This window comes from Dunckerocampus dactyliophorus, chromosome 15, assembly GCF_027744805.1.
Source record: "Dunckerocampus dactyliophorus isolate RoL2022-P2 chromosome 15, RoL_Ddac_1.1, whole genome shotgun sequence".
Lineage (NCBI taxonomy): Eukaryota > Metazoa > Chordata > Actinopteri > Syngnathiformes > Syngnathidae > Dunckerocampus > Dunckerocampus dactyliophorus.
The window spans coordinates 8298930-8318698 of NC_072833.1; the positions used below are offsets into that span (position 1 = coordinate 8298930).

General features: G+C 41.8%; 1 protein-coding gene and 1 long non-coding RNA gene across 5 annotated transcripts in view; one reads left to right on the top strand and one right to left on the bottom strand.

Annotated features, from left to right (window-relative positions):
* The window catches only part of LOC129195086 (uncharacterized), a 123728-nt gene that overhangs the window by 54242 nt on the left and 49717 nt on the right, over positions 1–19769 (bottom strand). The window lies entirely within an intron of this gene.
* Positions 9095–18697, top strand: net1 (neuroepithelial cell transforming 1). Of its 2 annotated transcripts, none has more exons than XM_054800802.1 (9): positions 9095–9387; positions 12084–12191; positions 12270–12434; positions 12818–12880; positions 13048–13221; positions 13297–13554; positions 13644–13814; positions 15273–15459; positions 15534–18695. In XM_054800802.1, the coding sequence occupies exons 1-9, from the start codon at positions 9295–9297 to the stop codon at positions 15962–15964; spliced, it is 1650 nt and encodes a 549-aa protein (XP_054656777.1). In that variant the 5' UTR covers positions 9095–9294; the 3' UTR covers positions 15965–18695. The 2 variants fall into 2 exon arrangements, with proteins under 2 accessions (XP_054656777.1, XP_054656780.1); XM_054800805.1 differs by lacking the exon at positions 9095–9387 and adding an exon at positions 10458–10827 and having other exon boundaries at positions 15534–18697.

A 19769-nucleotide genomic window follows, 5' to 3' on the forward strand; every position in this document is an offset into this window, starting at 1 on the left:
CGACAGTGCACTGCATTTTGCCGTACGTCTCTGTGCGAGTACACTTATACACTCAAAAGTGTAAGTGCGCAAGTTGAGACACTATTATTTTAGGTCTTTTTTGCTGCTTTGCGGAGAAGTGCAAAAGGTTGCTGCCGATGAGAATTGAGATACTCCTTGGAGATTTACCTTTTTATGGACTGCGTTTTGCTTTTATTGCTTCATTTGACTGGGCAGTGTGCAAAAATGTTTCTGCCATTTAAAGTCATTTGACAAAAATAAACGACATTGATAAAAATAGCTCGGTCTGAGCGCCTGTTAGTGAACCTTTCCCACCCTCTTGACTATTAAACGACCTCTTACCATGCCATTTATATTCAAACAAGTCCGACAAGGCCACAGCGCCAGCATTTGACTTTAGATGGCAATAACCTTGCATTATTAGCTACGAACCAAAATTAGTTTAGCAGCGCACAGTATCATTATGTGCACAGACAGGTTTTAGCGTTTAGTCGAATAATAGAATAAAATACACATAATTAAAACTGTCGCAACTGTGTCAAATATGCCCCACAGATGACGCCATAACTGACACAGCACTTTTTTTTATTCGTATTTTTTGAAATGTCTGTCACGTTCAAGCTAAAACAGAATCTGGTTTAAGGCCATAATAGGCCTGGTTGCAAAACCATTTGACGTTGCGGTGCGTGGGCGTTTAATTAATTATGCGCTGCGCCAAAATCAGTCGTGTGTACGGCTTTGTGATATGACCCTGACGTGAAACTAAAAATAAATATTAACTATAAATAAGAGCATATTTCCAATGCATATGAGCACCAGTGGGGGGGGGAACAGTAGGACTGTGTGGGCCACGCAGAAAACAACAAAGTTCTACAATAAAGAATAACAAGAATAAAGTGACAGAATTATTAGAATAAAGTTGCAATTGCAACAATAAAGTTGCGAAAAAATATTTTACAAGAAAAAAGCTTTATAATTACAAAAATGAAGTGACAAAAATAAAAATATAATATCAAAATACAACATAATCATATAAATAGAATATACAATAAAATATATTTTTGAATATATTGATAATAAATATAATTGCATAGTAATTATATAATTAATTACATAAATACATAATAAAATATAATATTATAATAAAATAAAATGATAAGGCTGTAATACTGTGTAAATACTAAATTTAATACTAAATTACTTTACTAAAATGTTGTAAATATAAATACAATAATCAGTAAAAAGATAAATACAATATTTACAAGCACAATGAGGTAAAAATTAGGAAAAACTCATTTTACAAAAACACTATGAGAATGGATTGTGTCTTTGTCATTTTACAACACTTAAATGATGATTTTATAGGAAAAGGGCACGAGTATTATGAAAAAGTGGACACAAACGTTAGCAAAACTAGCATAGCTAAAAAAATAAGGTTGGAATATTGGCAAAATAAAATCGCAGTGATTTAAAAATGAGGAAAAACTCATTGTACAAAAATACTATAAGAATAAATTAAGTCTCTGTCATTTTACAACACTTAAATGATGACTTTAAAGGAAAAAGGCAGTTGTATTATGAAAAAGTGGCCACAAACATTACCAAAACTAGCATAGCTAAAATGTAAGGTTGTACTATTGGCAAAATAAAACCGCAATGACGTAAAAATTAGGAAAAACCCATTTTACATGAGGACACAAACATTAGTAACACTTGCATACCTACAGTATTGTATTGTATTATACAATACAATGTGTATTGTGTGCTATTGTGTGTGTGTAATGTCTGCTATTATGCTAACTAACATTGCAGTCACATTTTAACAGGCTATCATGTTAGGTTAGCCTGTTCACTGAGAAAAACAAAAGGCTAAAACTTACAGCTTCCACGTCTATCGCTGACTGACGGACAATTGGCAGAGATTCAGGCTTGATTTTATGATGTGTAGTGAAGCCTGTTTATTAGGTGTACAAAAAGTACATTTTGCATAATAGCGGCCCTTTAAAATCACCGCTATTCTGGGGATATTACAAATTTGTTTTTTTTGTCGAATGACATAACCTTTTTTTGACTCTATGCGGCCCTAATACTCCCTTGTAGCTTTTATGTGGGTGCGTCATGTGTCTTTTGTTTGTACACGAGAGATTTGCAGCTGGACTTATGCAACAGGCTGTGATTTGGCTGAGGACGTGTTGTGGAGATTCACAGCGGCCACTCCTTGATCGCAATCTAAACACCGCTGTTTTGCTATGACTTCCATCTTCTTCCATACGGCAGTTGAGTCTGCTGCGGCATCAGCCTGTTTTTAGAGAATGAAATGATGGAATGATTTATCGCCATGTGCTCTTCTGCTTTTCAACGAGTGTTTTTGCTCCCAGCCCCAATCAGTGTTCCAGTTTCCCTCCTGCTGTGTTTGCTAGCAACCAGGTCTGCGTGGGGCGTGAGCAGTGATAAATCCAAACATTGAGTAACCAACTCATACTCGTCCCATCTGAGAAGTGTGGTTTAGGTGCTACGCCCGAAGGCAGTGATTTTATCATTAGCTCGTTGCCCACTGCCTGTCTATATTAATTTGCGTTTGGGGATATTTATAGTTTCATACACCACAAAATAGACTCCATTCAGGTACAGCACATCATTAAAGACACACCTTTAAAAAATGGGGGTGGCATGGTCTTTAAAGTATACTATAGAGTATATCGACCGGAAAACACCTTGTCTTCCTGCGTAAAAGAAAATCTAGGGATGGGTTTTTCACAAAATGTATTTTTAATCTCTGAATGTTCTGAACTCCTGATTCAATACCAGCATCATACTGAGCGCCAAACCCGCACATAGCCAGGCCTGTCACGATAACAAAATAATCTGTAAATTATTGTCGATAATCGATATTATTGACAACATTTTTTGAAACCATTTTTTTCATTACTTATATGGCATAATAATGCGAGTGCATCATATCAAAAGGAATAAACGTTAATTTCTTAAGAGTATTTAACATTGTAATTAGAATGTGAAGAGCTTTTAAATACAATTGCAGATGCAATTTTAATAGCTTTATTAATGTAAGCTATTTTTATGACACCCTTACTAGGGATGAGCGAGTACACCACTATCTGCATCTGTATCTGTTCACTTATGTGTGCGGAGTGAACCCTCTTGTCATACAGCCTGCGCGGCAAAGAGAAAGGAGAGAGAGGAAAACAAACACGCACGCACATGTCAATTTATCGAGGCCAGCAAAATGACCATGATCATGCTTTTTTAATCGTTCGATTAACTGATTGATCTATTATCGTGACGGGGCCTAAATGTAGCTAAGCTAACACAACAGCGCCTCTGCTGGTTGGAGCCAGACAGAGCACTCCAAGACAATCAGGTAGACAATGATAGCAAAAACACACTTGTGTCCTCATGTAACATTACTTTAACTAATGTAACAAAAATGAGCTGAAGTGTCCACATTGATGTTGGAATGGTTGAAATCTCTTGAGAAATGTGGAAGTCGTTGCTGAATGCCTTTGGTCTAATTAGATCAAAGGCATGTCGGAAAGTGGGAATTGTGATGTGATGGGTTACTGCTGTGGCCAAAGCCCACCACAACCTAAAACTCAACTCTGAACTCCAAACGTCACTTCCTGTCCGCCATCGATTCTGCCCACCTACCGTAAACTGGCTTATTTTCGCTTGATCGTATCTGCTATATTACAGTGTATATCTACAATAGGAATGTAAAGGTGACTAAATGGGGTGTTATTTCATGACTAGAAGGCTCTAATGAGGTTAAAAACTGTATTTAGAAGATCGTAAACAGGTTTTTCATGCCATAACCAGGAGTCCCACTTTGCGGAAATTCACGTATTGTGCAGCCAATGAACTGCGATAAACCAGGGATTACTGGGTGGGACATTTCCGGGTGGGACATTTCCGGGTGGGAGGGTTCTCGATGAATCGCCACTTGCTCCTTCTTCTGAGACTGGGTTCAGTGGCGAAGTGTAAAAGATGGTAAATATTTCAACATTCGAGCACACCTCTAACACAGGAAATATGCCTTTCAATGTTATTTTTCACTGCCAAAATAAGAAGATGAGCCTGTTTTGGTGTCACGGGCACTTGTAACCCTTTAGTTCCATCAACCTGGCATTCTGGCTTTTGTCAGCAGGGGGCAGCAGTACTGCCACTGTTTTATATGGGGTCAACCTGCAGTGTTTCTCTGCCCAGCTCTGCTTGTTTAATGTTTTTGCCCGAGGGCAGCAATTAGACTCCGTGTGCTCGCTGCTCCTGACGTGAAAGTTCATTTGAGCTCAGCACCGTCCTCCCTCCCCCAGGCCTTGGCGTTTTTATCCGTCCCTGGCACGGCATAGGTTAGACAGCGGTGAAACCCCACCACAGCACACGTGACATTACTCATCCAGCCCCAACTCCTCCACAGACTGAAGCGTGTATGCGTTTCGGAGTGTAAATCATGTTGTGCGACTACAGGCGAGGGGGGCCAGGCAGGCTGAGCCATGTTTAGTTTTTATAGTGGCGGGGGCCAGACGTACAGCTGATTCAGCAGCAGGTCTCCCCATACTGGGTGACTAACAGCAAGGCTACCCTGTGTCATCCGCATATAGACTACACACAGACCGGCTGCAGCCTCTCCATAGATTGAGTGTTTAATTCTAAAATAGGCGTCACTTGAAATGCATTGGGTTCAGCAGAACATGCGAAATGTTTTGCCATGACTGCGACATACACTACAATCGAGGCACCAACACAAACTTTGCCTCAGAAGTCAAACAAAAGTTCAAACAGCGTCATGATGCTAGGATACCAGAGAAAGCACAGGAAACGGCACAAACTGCGACCTAGCGAAGGGTCTGGCTGCTCGTCAGTTGCACATTTTACCAAAATAAACGAACAGGGGTGTGCAAATGTTTCCGTCAATGCATAAATATGTTTTGTTATTAGTACTTAGGATTCTTTTCTGATCATTTCAGCCTTCTTCTCGTAACATCTTGGAATCTTTTATATTTTTATTTTTTTAATACCTATACATATATCATATATTTCATTTTTCTACTAAGCTGCGGGCCAACATGAAACGATGGTCCCAGGGGCCCAATGCGGATGGCCATGGCATACAGAAGGATTACAAAATTCAATAAAAGCTACTGTACAGTTTGCGTTATGACTTCACTACAATGAATAAATTCTGATATGTTGATATTTCAAAACCTCGGTCCCAAGGACAGATTTATGTTTCAGATGTTTCACAAATGTGGACTTGAAAAGGAAAAAGCATCCACTGTGTTTTTTTGGGTTTTTTTTAGCCTGCCAGCATGGCTTCAGCCCCCAGCTAGCGTAGTCGCAGGTCCAAAGTGCCGGCGTGACACTAAAGGCTCACGCTGCTGCTACATGCCATGCTAGTGATAATGGTGTGCTAACCAAAATCACACTCTGGGGCTGACGTTACATCACATTTATTTAGCTAAGTGACATAAGTCGCATCATGGGGGCAGAGGGGGGTTACAGATCAGAATCTCTTTCATCTCTGTTTTCAACCAATCCACCTGAGTACCTCTATTTGCGTTTTGCTTTTTCTTTGGCTTTTTCGCAACACTTGTTGAGCCGCCTCAACAGGCGGTGTTAAGAGAAGAAACGTGAGGTAGCTGATGTTTTATTGTTTTTAATATTTTACACTTTTATGACCATTTTTTTTAAAAAGATGCGCCTTCCCCGTGCATTTTTAATGCTGTCACTCTTAACAGCACTTCTTTTATGATAGTTAAAATCTGTTGAATGGTCGTTAATAAAGCTTTTATGAGGCCACGGTTTGACACCGGAACGGATTGTTCCCGTTTCCGTTATATCCTATGGGAATGACTTGCGGCACATTCTAAAAATATACTTTAACAACTTTAAAAAAAAAACAGCAAAAAATACAAAAATCAGCAGTAATTTTACAAGAATAAAGTCAAAATATCAAAAAAAGAAAAACGTTGTAATCTAACAAGAAAAACTCAGAATTTTACAAGATTAATGTCATACTATTATGAGGACAAATATCATTATAGTAGCTTCAAGTTAAAGATTAAAGATTGGTTCTTTAAGTCGTAAAAATTATGAGAAACAAACAAAAAAATAAAATAAATCGTTTTTGGAAAATTAGGTTGGGGAAAAAGTTATAATATTAGGAGAATAAACTCAAAATACTATGGGGGAAAAAAAGTCATATTACGAGAAGCAAATGTTCAAGAAGAAAGTTGAAATAGTTGGGAAACGGACAAAAAAAAGCAGAAAAAAGCAGAAATGGAAAAAAACAGCTGTAATTTTACAAAGAAAGTCAAAATATTAAGAGATAAAAGTTGAATTATTGAAATTTTATTAGCATAGGGTTGAAATATTAAAAGAAAAATGTTTTTTTTAAGTTGTAATATTATGAGAAACAAAACAAAGTAAAAAGTTGTCATTTTTGGAAAATGATGTTGGGGAAAATGTTATATTATGGGAATAAAGTCAAAATATTATGAGAATAAAATCATAACTTACAAGAACAAAAATGTACAAAGATTATGAAGAAAGCAATGCAGAAATGGGAGAAAAGGTAAAGTGTTAAGTTCAAACTAATAATGCACTTTTTCACCTCTATCACAAAGCCGAGATGCAGTAAAAAAAAAACAATAGTACATTCTTAGCATGTCTACATGTGTTGGTTTACAAAAATATCAAAGTGGCCCTTCTTTTTTCAATATGTGGCCCTCGCTGGGAAAAGTTTGGACACCCCTCCCTGGTCTACTGTCACAGACTACTGTTATTAGTCATTTTCGCCATTTTCAATTGTCACCGAAGCGGTCAGAAGGCCTGTTGTGTTCGACTCGAGAGGTTCCACAACTTGCCAATGTAACCCACGATGCAGCTCATTCAGTACCTGTGTTTTATCACACACACACGCACACACACACGCACACACACACACACACGCACGTCAGCAGCATGAAGTCCACGTTGGCCTTCACACCTCCGTGTTGACCCGGGAGGATAAACTCCACGACGCGACGCTCTCGCCCATTTGCTGACAACCCCACATAAAACACCTCTGCTTTTTCCGTGTGCACAAATTGCACGGGTGTGTGTTTACGGCATGCGTGGCTTCAGGTGTGGTTGTCATTCAGCCTCACCAGCGTGCGCTTCAGCCTGGTGTGATTTTCATTTGACGCAACTGAAACTAGCACCAAAAAAGGCAGCCTTTTTTCACCTTGTTAGACAAATCAGCAAATGGGCGGCAGTCACACCCAACCCCCCCCCCACACTGGTATTCAATATACAGGTTTCAGTTCAAACATCTGGCTGAATGTTTCCGCTATTGATATTTAAATAGCCCCCCCCCCCGTTAGTATGATAAGAGAGCCTGGCAGAGACTGTCTTGATTGATTCCCTGTAACGTAGACTGATGAAGTCATTATTGTCTCATTTACTGGTTTCATGCAACATTGTCGTTTCCCATCAAGTGACTTTCATGTCCTTAGGACGACGAACGCTTTAGCAAAGTTAAGTAAGTGCAAAAAAACCCCAAATGCTTTGTTGTTTAGCTTCTTTATGTAATGTAATGTTTAGCATTTGGGTTGAAATGAATGGCGTTAAAGGTGAACAAGGCACAAGATATAGGTATTTATATTTTTTTTTATTAGAATTGAATTTTATTCTAATTGTATGCATTTGATTTTATTATAATTCCATTTATATTTGATTATTTAAAAATTGCAGCATACTAAATCTTTGAGCTGTAACATTAAATATGCTTTATGTTATTAGACAATACAATGTTATTAATCAAATAAATTCACATACATGTATTTATGTATTATTCAGTTATTTTTTTATTATTTTGATGTAATTATTTCAAAAATGTCATCTTAATATAATTATTTAGCTGTAATATTAACTACGCCTTATTAGATAATATATTGACATGACTAACATTATGAATTACATAAATCCACACACCTTTATTTATTATTTATTTTTAATTCCTTTAAAAATTATAATAAAATTTGTAATTATTTAGAAAAATTGCGTCTGAATAACTTCTCTATATTATTTGTTTTGTGTTACTAGATATTAAATTGCCCTCTTGTGACTAACTTTCACTAACGCTGCTCCTTGTTTCTGATGCACATGCATTCATTTTTCATTCATTCATTCATTCATTCATGCATTCGTTTTTTTATTTTTTTTTTTATTTTACTACAATAACATTTAATGTTAATAAAAAATGTATCTGAATACATTATTTACCTGTAATATTGTTATTAGATAATACATTGTTAGGAAATAACTCCACATACTTTCATATGTATTATTTATTTTCTATGTACTTGAATATTTTAATACAGTTGGTATGTAATATATCATGGTTTATGTTACCAGATATTACGTTGCTGACTGTTTCACGAACTCTGCTCCTTGTTTGTGATCCACATGCATTAATATATGTATTTTTTTTATTTTATTACAATAACATGTGTATTCTATTATTTAAAAATTGTAGCTGAATAACTGATTTAGCTGTAATATAGTTTATTAGATAATAAATTACTGTTACAGCAGTTTCACTAACTCTGCTCCATCTACTCCTATAGTGTTGTAATGAGCATTTATTTTATTTAGATAATTATTTTCAATATTTTTTCATTTTCCTCCCTAAATTCTAAAGAAGCATTTACATTGTAAATGTTGGCTTTTTCCCCTCATTTAATTGCAACATTTAAAAGGTGAAATTTCCTTCTCACAACTCAACCATTCAGTTATTATTCATGTTATCTTGTCTGCCCCCACCTAAACCAAGTATGAGCACCTCGTCACGTATGCTGCACAAGGTTCAATGTTGCACCAGCTCTCCCTTGCCCCCATCAAAAACTCTGTTTAGCATTAAACTTTACCTGGGATTTCACCATTTTCTCACTGGTGTTATTTCGTCCCGAGTGGGTGCAACAACAAAACATGTGGGTCGCGTCTTAGTGTCTTTTTCTCCTGCCTGCAATCTGACCCCGCCTCATTTGCAGCCATGAGGGTTGTCTCCTCCCCTGCGTACTCACCCTCTATAAATCCCTCCCGCCTTCTGTCCCAACCAGACCAACGTTTAGCAAAGCCTGTATGAGTGGAACTCCTCTAATAGTTCAATCCCAGTAGGGGAGGGTTTTTTTTTATTATTATTTATTACTTAATTCATTTTTTTTTCTGTGGAATACTTGGAAGAGACGGACTACGGATTACAAACAAAAAGAGGATACTGTGTTTTTACTGAAAGCTATGGTGGCTTACGATGAACTGGGTAGCTTGGTGCCTATCAAACGGACTCTGCAAGTGATAGACTACCAGAACCAAGTCCACAAAGAGTCGGAGGTGAGTTGAAAAACCAAGAGATGCTTGCTTGCAAAAGTGTGTCAGTGCCTATCCGGATTTTTATCTCACTTATGCGTGTTCCCTCAATGGCTTCAGGACTTTGAACCATTGGCTAACCCCCCACTTACACACACACAGTTTTGTGTATTAGCCGTCTTTCCTTAAATATTCAGCCCAGCGGGGAGCTTGGTGGGATATGGAGCGATCTCTGTGTATTCAGCAAAGTCAAAGTACCACAAACAATGGCCTGGTGGAGAAATAAGAAATACTGCGGAACCCGTTAAGAGTTGGCATCCCTCGGATTGGCTGACTCACATAGACACAAGCAGCTGGCATGAGTGGAACTAGCCATTGCGTGCACATTTACTTGCGACTTTGGCCACAGACATGAGGAAGATGGCCGATAATAAAGGCTTTTTGTTTTCCTCCATTTGTGAAAGATGTTCAGTGAAAGAAGAAAGGATCCGTCTGTGGTTGTATGCCAAAGCTTTGAGTATAATCACAGTTCCTTTAATGTTTGCCTTTGTTGTTTTCATTCATTTGGACATAACAGCAAATCTGCTTTTGCAAAATCCTGCGAGCGATAATGTTGAAGTTCACAACGCATCCGGGAGAAATGGACCCATTTTTCATTGGGTCCACAAAAGCGGTGGACCAAGACTTGATGTGTTGGTTCACAAACAGGTTCGCCAATAAAAATGCGCTCGCCTTCCCACTTTAAGGGCTACTTCCCTCAGTGTGGTTTTACTGACTGTAAATCTGCTGAGGTTTGGAGAAGTCTGGAGGCAATTCACCAGCAATGAGTTCCCAGACTTTCACAAGTGAGGCAAAAAGAACTGACTTATTGATGACCTTAGCTCTGTCATTTGAGGTCTGGTTTCAGCTACGCTTTGTTCTAAAAGCAGAAGGCACATCTGGAGTTTTCGGGCACAGTCCACATTTAAGGGGTAGATCAAAGCTCGGGATCTGAGCCCAACCCCTTCTAAAACTGAGGTTGTAATATTAGCTTTGGTAGGAGTTCGAGGGGAGCGACACGTGTGCAACTGTATGCATTTTCCCATAGACTGTAGTTGTACGCTGCAGTAGCAAATGGAAGATGAATGGTGTTTAGGAACTTGCAGGTCAAATTGCAAGTATTGTTTGACCTCAAACTGATGCACAAAGACCAGGAGCATTGACCTTTTTGTCATGTTGGACGAGCCCTCCCCCCTTGCTCCCCAAAAGACAGGAAAAGCTTGCTGTTCCAATATTGACTCTAGACCCCCCTGCCACGCTTCTCTAACCTGTGGTGTTTTGTTGTATTCCCATTGTCTGCAAAGGTAACAGCAGCCCTGCCGCTAGAGGACGTGTAAAGTTGTGTCTGAGACCTGGAAGTGTGCTGATGGCTTCCACAGATGTGTCTCACAACCCTTTTGGTGTGTGTGAGGACAAGCGACACAGGTCAGAGTTTTTGCAAACCTGGCCAACTACCTTCTGCAGGCAGAAAGCATTACTTCAGCATCTCTGTTATTGTTTTTGTTGGCATGCAGCCGAGCAGCTCCCCTTGGAATTAACAATTCGGGGGGTTGGGCGGTGGGGGTTTACCTGGCCCAGGTGTAGTGCTCTCACGCGAGCCCTGTTAAAGAACCTGTGTCAACTTGCAGGAGCACTGTAAACATGGCCGCACATGGAAACACTCAAGCCGGGTTACAGATTCACTTCATGTTTTTACGACGTCCGCGGCTCCTTCTCCCAGATCCACCGTGACTGGTGGTCTGTTTTTCGTTAGAGCCCGACACGCTTGCCTTACACTGCCTTGTGTGTCTGGAAAAGGAAGTCAAAGAGCGGCGGCAAGCCACGGGGAAGCATTTATCTCCCCCACATTTGATACACTCCAAGAGGGCTTGTTGTCAGGCAGATAGTCGCAGAGCGTGCACGGGGGGAAAGGATGTTGAACAGCTGAGAGTGGTGTCTCGTGCATTCCTGGCATGCCTCCAGACCCCCTTTCCCTTGCAGATCAGCACTCAGAGGGGGTCTTTACACTTTGGTGGGCTGCCTCTTGCATGATGGAACCAACAGCTGCCGAAACCGCTTTGGGTCTCCATATTCCCAATATGCAATATTTCTGTCTGCCCTGCATGCTCTGCCAGTCTGCCTGAAGCCCTGATCGCCATCTCCTATTTCCTGGCTCCAAAGCCTGGAAGATGAGTCAATAAAAAGGATTTATGACTTTATTGGTGGGTTTGATCACATGGAAGTCACAAGGGAGTCTGTGGACCTTCTCCCAAAACGTGACCGAAAGTCTGGGTTATGCTGCCGTCTTGATCCTTTTCTAGCACTTTGTTGGGGTTAAGCGTGTGACATGCAATTCTCTGCCAAAGCACTAGGGGCAGTGTTTTCCGGAGCATGAACTCAGCGAGCAAACATGACTTCAATGTCGATTTGAAATCGGAAGGTGGGCTGGACACCCTCTGAACGAGTCGTGTCAACAGTGTACGGTAGGTTTTTTTGAGGTATAGATTAAGATATGCAGGAGGATTTGGAGGGGGAGGAGCGAGCCTCGACCAGGTGTAAGCAACTGCTGAGGGGACCTCCACACACTGCCATCATCAGTCTTTAACTAGCCGTAGGACACCGAGCCAAATCCTGTTCAGGGCCCCCCCAGATGTCCAGAACCCAACTCCTTCCTTAACTAACCTTTTTCCCGCTCTTTCCAGGAACCCAGCAACAAGCGTGTCCGTCCTCTCGGCAGGGTGACGTCGTTAGCCAACCTCATTTCTCCGGTGAAGAATGGGGCCGTCCGGCGCTTCGGCCAAAGCATCCAGGTAGGTGTTGTGACATCCCTTAAATGGCTGCAACACGTCATACAGTACGTCTGACATGTTGGGCTTTCCCATCCACAGGCCTCCTTCCGGAGCGATGGCAAGTCGCCGGGCATGCCCCAGAAGCCTTGTAGCAAGGCGGCGGCCCCCACGCCACCTAAAAGGAGAAACAGTACGCTGTGGTCAGAGACGCTAGACGTGCACCAGAAGGGGACCTTAACCGCCAAAGAGATCAAGCGGCAGGAGGTGAGGAGTTCAGTGTGGGCGAAAAATCCAGACAGCAAACTTAAATATCTCCCAGACTAGTTTCACGTATCCCCGCAGTATTTGTGTCAAATACTTTCAATGGAAAAGCCTTATAGGGCCCATTTCCCAGTCTGTGCAGTTTCACATAGAACTGACAAGCCAACAAGGCCAACCCCCACTTACTTTTATGTCAGACATATTTGCCAGCTGTCAGCGGCTATAAACTTTCAAACGCGAGTAAGGGAGGCGAAGATGGCGGCCAGAGAGATTTCAGTCGCTTGGCACACAGTGCGGTCTGGAGTTCTAGTCAGTGGGGTATTGGGTTGTTGTAATAATAAAAAAAAGCCTGATTCATGTGTACTCTCCCTCCTCTTTTCGCTCAGGCCATATTTGAGCTGTCTCGCGGAGAACAGGACCTGATTGAGGACCTCCAACTCGCACGCAAGGTTTGTACTCAAAAAGCAAACAGATTAAATCAAAGCCTGGCGGGCCCTCCTTGTGATCAAGCCGGGGGCTATAAAAAGCCAGGAATTTATCTTTTGTCTGCGCTTCTTTTCAAAAGCTATTTTTAGCTGGCTCCAGTTTCTTAAACAATTTCGCCCCCTTTCTGCAGGCGTACCATGACCCAATGCTGAAGCTCTCCATCATGTCCGAAGAGGAGCTCTCTCACATTTTTGGCGACCTGGACGCCTACATCCCCCTGCATGAGGATTTGCTGGCACAGCTCTCCAAAGCAACAGGCTCCAACGGAACCGTGGGACAGATCGGTCAGATTGTCGTCAATTGGGTAAGCTACATTTCAGCATCAAGTGTAGAAGACGTCGTTAAAATGTGCTAAAGGAAGACCTCTGCCTTTGTGTAGCTACCCAGGCTCGACGCTTACAAGGAGTACTGCAGCAACCAGTTAGCGGCTAAGGCGCTCCTGGACCAGAAGAAACAGGACCGGCGGGTGCAGGACTTCCTGCAGCGCTGCCTGGAATCACCCTTCAGCAGGAAGTTGGATCTCTGGAGCTTCCTGGACATCCCGCGCTCCCGCCTGGTCAAGTACCCACTGCTGCTCAAAGAGATCCTCAGACACACTCCACCAGAGCATCCAGACACCGCCAGCTTAGAACAAGCAGTAAGGAAACACCCTTAAGACATTGTGAACATTCCCACATTGGAAGGTTTGCTAAACAACCCCCCCCAACACTGCATCCTTTTCTTCAGATCACCATCATCCAAGGTGTGCTGTCAGACATCAACCTGAAGAAGGGCGAGTCTGAATGCTTGTACTACATCGACAAGCTGGAGTATCTGGACGACCGGCAGCGAGACCCTCGCATCGAACAGTGCAAAAGCCTGCTGTGTCACGGGGAGCTTCGTAACAAGAGTGGGACGGTAAGCAACCTGCTACCATAAGAAAATACAATTATATCACGATATCATAAGAAATATCACAAGAAAACCGTACAGATCCAGTCCGATCCGTATTACAAAGTGCTCCTGCTACATAGTGCTCCTGATGCAAGCAGACTGGAACGATGAGAAGTGAATTCCCTTGTTGGAAAGGCCACTCATAGATTTGATCCATTTTCCCTTTGACATAGCTTTTTGTTTCTGAAGTTACCACAGATTTTACCGCATTTACACCAAAATTTGTTGGGTTTTTGCCCCAATCTTTAAAATTCTGTCGTTTTTGCGTCATCTTGTTAGCAAATGGCGCTCAAAATGCAGCATTAAAGTGCTTGAATAGTTTTGTCCTGAATGCCAATCATGAGTTCAATGAGCCTGATAAAACAAGGGTCTCCAAAGTGAGACAAGAGCTATTTGCGGCCTGTTTTTTTTAATCGGCTCGCAGCACAATGCAGAAATAAAATTCAACAAATGCAACTAAAACAAACATCATAACCGGCGTAAATTTACGACTTTTTTTCTCGTAAATTTAGGGAAAAAAGTGGTAATATTACAGCAATAATGTCGTAATATTACGTGTCCTCGTGTGAGAGGGAAAACGTCGCGTAGGAAGGAACCTTTTCTCTTGCTTTAGACAAGCTTTTATTTATAACGTGGCAGCATAACAAAGCAGTTGAGCACAAAGAGATCAGCACGACTAGCCCTTGTGACTTCCGCCTTCCTTATCCCGCCCCCTCCACATGCCCAAGGCGTAAGCAGCCCCTTTTCATAGCTGTCTCAGGCAATGCCTGTTACGACGGAGTATTAAAATAATCTGAGATTGAGAATAAATCGTAAATTTATGAGAATGAAGTTGTAAATTTACCAGACAAAAACTTATTACGACAATAAAGTCGTTTTTTTACAGGCATTGCCTGAGACAGCTATGAAAAGGGGAGCCTTATGTGGCCAAAGGTAATATTACGACTTTTTTTCCTCGTGAATTTCCGATTTTTTTGTCCTCGTAAATTTCCGATTTTATATCTCAGATTTTTTTTTTTCCAATGAGGCCCTAATACTCCGTCGTACCTATTACACAAGGCTATACATCTTTTTATTTACAAAATTTGCTCATTTTTTTATCGCCGTGCCGCACATTCTACATAAAATAAACAAAAAAAAACAAAAGAAAATAGCAAAAAGGCCTAATGTAACATGAACAAGTTCATAACAATAAAAGTAATCACTTTTCAGCTACAAAATAACACAAAGCTGACAAGCCTTGACTTTAGTCTTTTTTTTTTACAAAATAAAAAATATCAAAATGGCCCCTGCATCTGAAACATTGGACACCCCTGCTATAAAAGACATGATCTGCTCCCAACAAGCCGAGCTAAACAGTCATGAAATATGACAGTTGAAACAGGAAGTAGTCATTGAAAAAAATCCTGGTCTCCTATGCAGAAGCTCCACGTGTTCCTGTTCACCGAGCTGCTTGTTCTGACTCGCTCAGTCACCCGAAACGAGCGCCAGTGCTTCCAAGTGTACCGCCAGCCGATTCCCGTGCAGGATCTAGTGTTGGACGACCTGCAAGACGGCGACGTCAGGATGGGCGGTTCCTTCAGAGGCGCCTTCAGCAACGCAGACAAAGGTGAGGCTTGTGTCCCGCGTCATAATTATTCTTGATTTCAGGACCGGTTCTAAGACTTTTTTTTTTCATTCCAGCCAAGAACATTTTCCGGGTGCGCTCCCAAGACCCGAGCCAGGCCCAGTCACACACACTGCAGGTGAACGACGTCTTCCACAAGCAGCAGTGGCTCAACTGTCTCCGCGCCGCCATCTCCATCTACCGGCCCCACGGTGAGCCCCCCTCGCCCGCCCCGCGTGAAGTGACGGACGCCCGCTCCAAGCGCCGCCCGTCCTCCGTGTCCGCCATCGTCCACATGGAGGAGACGGATGAGAACTGCCCGCAGCGGCTGTGTCAGTCCGCGCCCAGCTCCCCCTGCGGCGACACAAGCCCGAGCCCGTCATCCCAGAGTCCTCCATCCCCCTCATCAGCATCATCAGCATCGCCAACATCACCAGCATCTCACAAAACCAAAAAGGACAAGAAGTCTCTTTATTCTTTAGGGAAGAGAAAAGAGACGATGGTGTGACGCGGGATGGAGAAAACTTTTTTTTTTTGTACAGAAACACGTAAAAGCGTGGGACTTGTATTTATGTGTGTCAGCGTGTGCGTACCCTTGCAGCAGTGTTCCGTGTTACTGTCCTCTTTGGCAGCTGTTTACCTCACCCCTCCTTTTTAAGTCCATCCCACAGAGCAGGCTTTCCCAAACCTAATACACTGGAACCCGTTTTAAGTCCACCCTGCTTATGTCGACAAGCCCCACTCCAACAAGATCTTATTTTTACCAAAAAGTGCCCGCTTAAGTTGACATAGCATACATAGTCGCTTTTGGAGACACAAAATCTGAGACCCAAAGGGGTCATTTCTTTGTTGATGTCGACTCACTAAGTCCTGGTCCACTGTGTGCTTCTTATTACTATAGAGTGCCCACGACAACATTAAAACGTGCACACAGTGACTTCCTGTTCAGTGCAAAGTAAGCTTAACCTGGATCCTACAACAGCAACTACCAAAATGCACCCATAGATTGGTAGCCACTGGAGGAAAGATCTGCGCGTGTACAAAAGCTTTATTGTCATTGTAGTCAAGACATAGAAGGAAATTAGCACAGCAGCTGTTTGCTAAGAGTATAAAATACTGTAGAAAAACAAAAGAATGCAAATAAAAATGAAGGAAAACCATATCAGCAAACAAAAATCCCTTATTCTCGCCCATTCAGGCGTGTTTCCGTTTCGCTTATGTCGACGTGAGCAGTCCGAGGGGCGTCGACTTAATACAGGTTCCACTGTACAATATACTGTATGATGTATCATTGGCGGATACACGGAGTACAAACTAACAATGAACGTTGGGAAGGCTTGGCTTAGAAACCCTGCCATGGACGTCTGCCCTGACACATGAAGCACTGTCATGTGTTAGCTGGTCTCTAATCCCTTTAAACCTTGTTTACCATGAATATTTAAGCATTTTTTTTCCTGCAGTAGAAGCGGGTGTGGAGGAGTTTTACATTTTTATATTCTAAATGTGGTATTTTTAGGTAAAATAAAGGAGCACTGTTTTAGCTTTTAGGTAGCGCATGTGTTAAGGTAATACAGGAAGACAACCCCGTTATAAATAATTTAAGATGTACCATACAAGTATCTCTGTGAAGGTGAATGACAATATGTCTTATTTTTATACATTCCTCCAATGACAAATGTCAGGACACGGTCGCCGTTTAAGTTTTGGCGTTCACGTCAGGCGTTATTTAAAATCCAAACACACATTGGATGTCAAAACACACCAAAGGGAGTCCTTGCTTGGGGAGCCAATTTTTTTTTTTTTTTTTTTTTTTTTAACTGAGCCACGTTTGGCTTTCCAAGGAGACGATGAACTTTTTCAGTGTAGCATCTTGCATGGGGGTTGAAGTTGTGGACGCTACTTTGCACCAGAGGGGACTGGGATGCACGACACGCTCGATGTGTCCTTCGAGACGGGATTCAAACGCAAACGGAGGAAAGCACGTCGTCTGGGAGCAGAAGAGAACAGATGGTGTTTGGACACGGAGACGCGGTGGTTGTAGGATGGTGAGAACGACAGTTGGGGAAACGTACGTAGGGGAAGAGGAAAAAAAGAAAGGTTTCTGTATGTTTATGTGGACTGAAAATAAGACAAGAAAAAGGGTGTACTCGCCATTAACTTGACCTAATTATGAGAATAAAAATCTGCGTAAGATTTGCATCTGAAACTTTCGGTGTTGTGTCTTCATTATGCTGATGCTGGAATTTAGACAGTTTTAAGATGTGTAGCGAAGCCTCTTTTTTTTTTTTTGCAAACAAGCTTCACAGATCACATTTAGCGTGTGTTTGTTTACCGCGGGACATCCCCGAAGGCAATCCCATTATCTGTATTATCTTTAACCCAAACTCATTTTAATAGTTGGGAGTTTTGTTGTTCTCCCCGAGGCGGACGAAAAGATGAAGGCGATGTTTGTTTGAGAGACGTGCGCATTAAGCCTGTCAGCCTGTTTGCGTCTCATGCGAGTGATGAGTGCTCCTCTTCTGTAACTGCCGGTCGCAGCGAGCATACTTTGACATAACGTTCGGGCTATGAGGTGGGATGGCAGCTGTGAACCCGTGTGACCTGTACTTTATTTTATTTTCATGTGTATTTCCACATTTTGTTTCATGGTTTTCTCCGGTTTCGTCCCACATTCCAAAAACATGCATGTTAGGTTAATTGGAGACTCTAAATTGTCCGTAGGTATGAATGTGAGTGTGAATGGTTGTGTGTCTATATGTGCCCTGCGATTGGCTGGCAACCAGTCCGGGGTGTACCCCGCCTCTCGCCCGAAGTCAGCTGGGATGGCGACATAGAAGATGGATGGATGGGTGTATTTCGGGGCTTGTAGGAAGGTGTAGGTGTATTGTAAGTGACACAGTCGCACAAGGGGACGTTTTGAATGTGTGTGTGTGTTCATGTTAATATGACAAACAAGCCTTCGGTTATATTCCCTCTGCCGTGTGGCCTTTTTAACATGCATGAGCCTTGGCTCCATGAATGAACCTCCCACATGCTCCGCCCCCTCACACACACACACACACACACACACACATCACAGTGGGCTCAGCTGGCATTAAATCATACGCACATTTCTGTGGAAGCACTCAGATCGGCAAAACGGCTGAGATGAAGAGCAAGCACTGTTTTTAAAATGTTAAATCATTAAAAAATTCCCAAGACCCGGGACCACAACACAAATAAATCAAAAATTGTACAATAACGAGAAAGAGGTGAAGCAATTTCATGAGTGAATGTCAAAATCCAAATCGCATGAATCGCATTTAAACGGCATTAAATTACATAATATTCATATATGCAGGAATATTTTCAAAAACATTTTTCTCTGTTTTGGCCTTTTGTCTCTACACACAGAGAATTTTGTCCTTAAATTTCCCATATAATGGAAGACTATTTCATAATGATATAATGATATCCCTAGAGCCAGTTTGGGACCACCAACCATGCGAAAATTCAACTGTACCATCTCCCTCACTTATTTGTTCCACTTTGGAGAGGATGTTAAAAAAACAACCTCCTTGCTCATGGACATGAGACCTGTTCTGACCTGCCGCCCGCTACATGAGCCCACCACTTAACGGAGGAAAACTTTGTAAAAAGCAGACGTCGCTTAAAATAAAGCCTGGAGCTGTGCTAACTAGCCGCCAGTCAGCGACAAACGTCAGTGGGGGCTAATGGTTAGCAATGTTACAAAACCCGTATTTTAGCAATGCAAAAATCTGACATTGTGCTTGATTTGGAGAGTCCGTGGGGACGTCCTTAAAAATGGTATTGTTGTCATAGGATATCGGGTGGATTTTCATTCGTATACATATTAGATTACTTCTTCCTCTTCAATTTTGTATCGGATTTATAGTCATAGAACAAATGATCAGACCACCCTCGATTCTTCGGTTTATTGATCCATTTGTAATGCCTGGTACATTTGTTTGGACAAATATAATGATGATAACAAAACTAGCTCATAAGAGTTGCATTTAAGAGCTGATATCTAGCAACTTCCATGGTTTTCTTGATAATAACCAAAATTAAGTTCTTACAAGAATAGCTTAACTCTTTTGTCAAAAACCTCCGCCAAAATTTTGCCGCGGTTTGCGTACATTTTCCAGTTAGAGTACAACATGGCGCGCATCTTGTCGTGTTGTTCAAACGCTGCGTGCATCCGTCTGTGTGCTTAATGTATTTTTATCACAAAACATCCTCGTTAGCATCCTATTAGCTTGCCACTACAGAGTTGGCTTTGTCACCCGTCTATGATGTCATCAGCGGTTGAC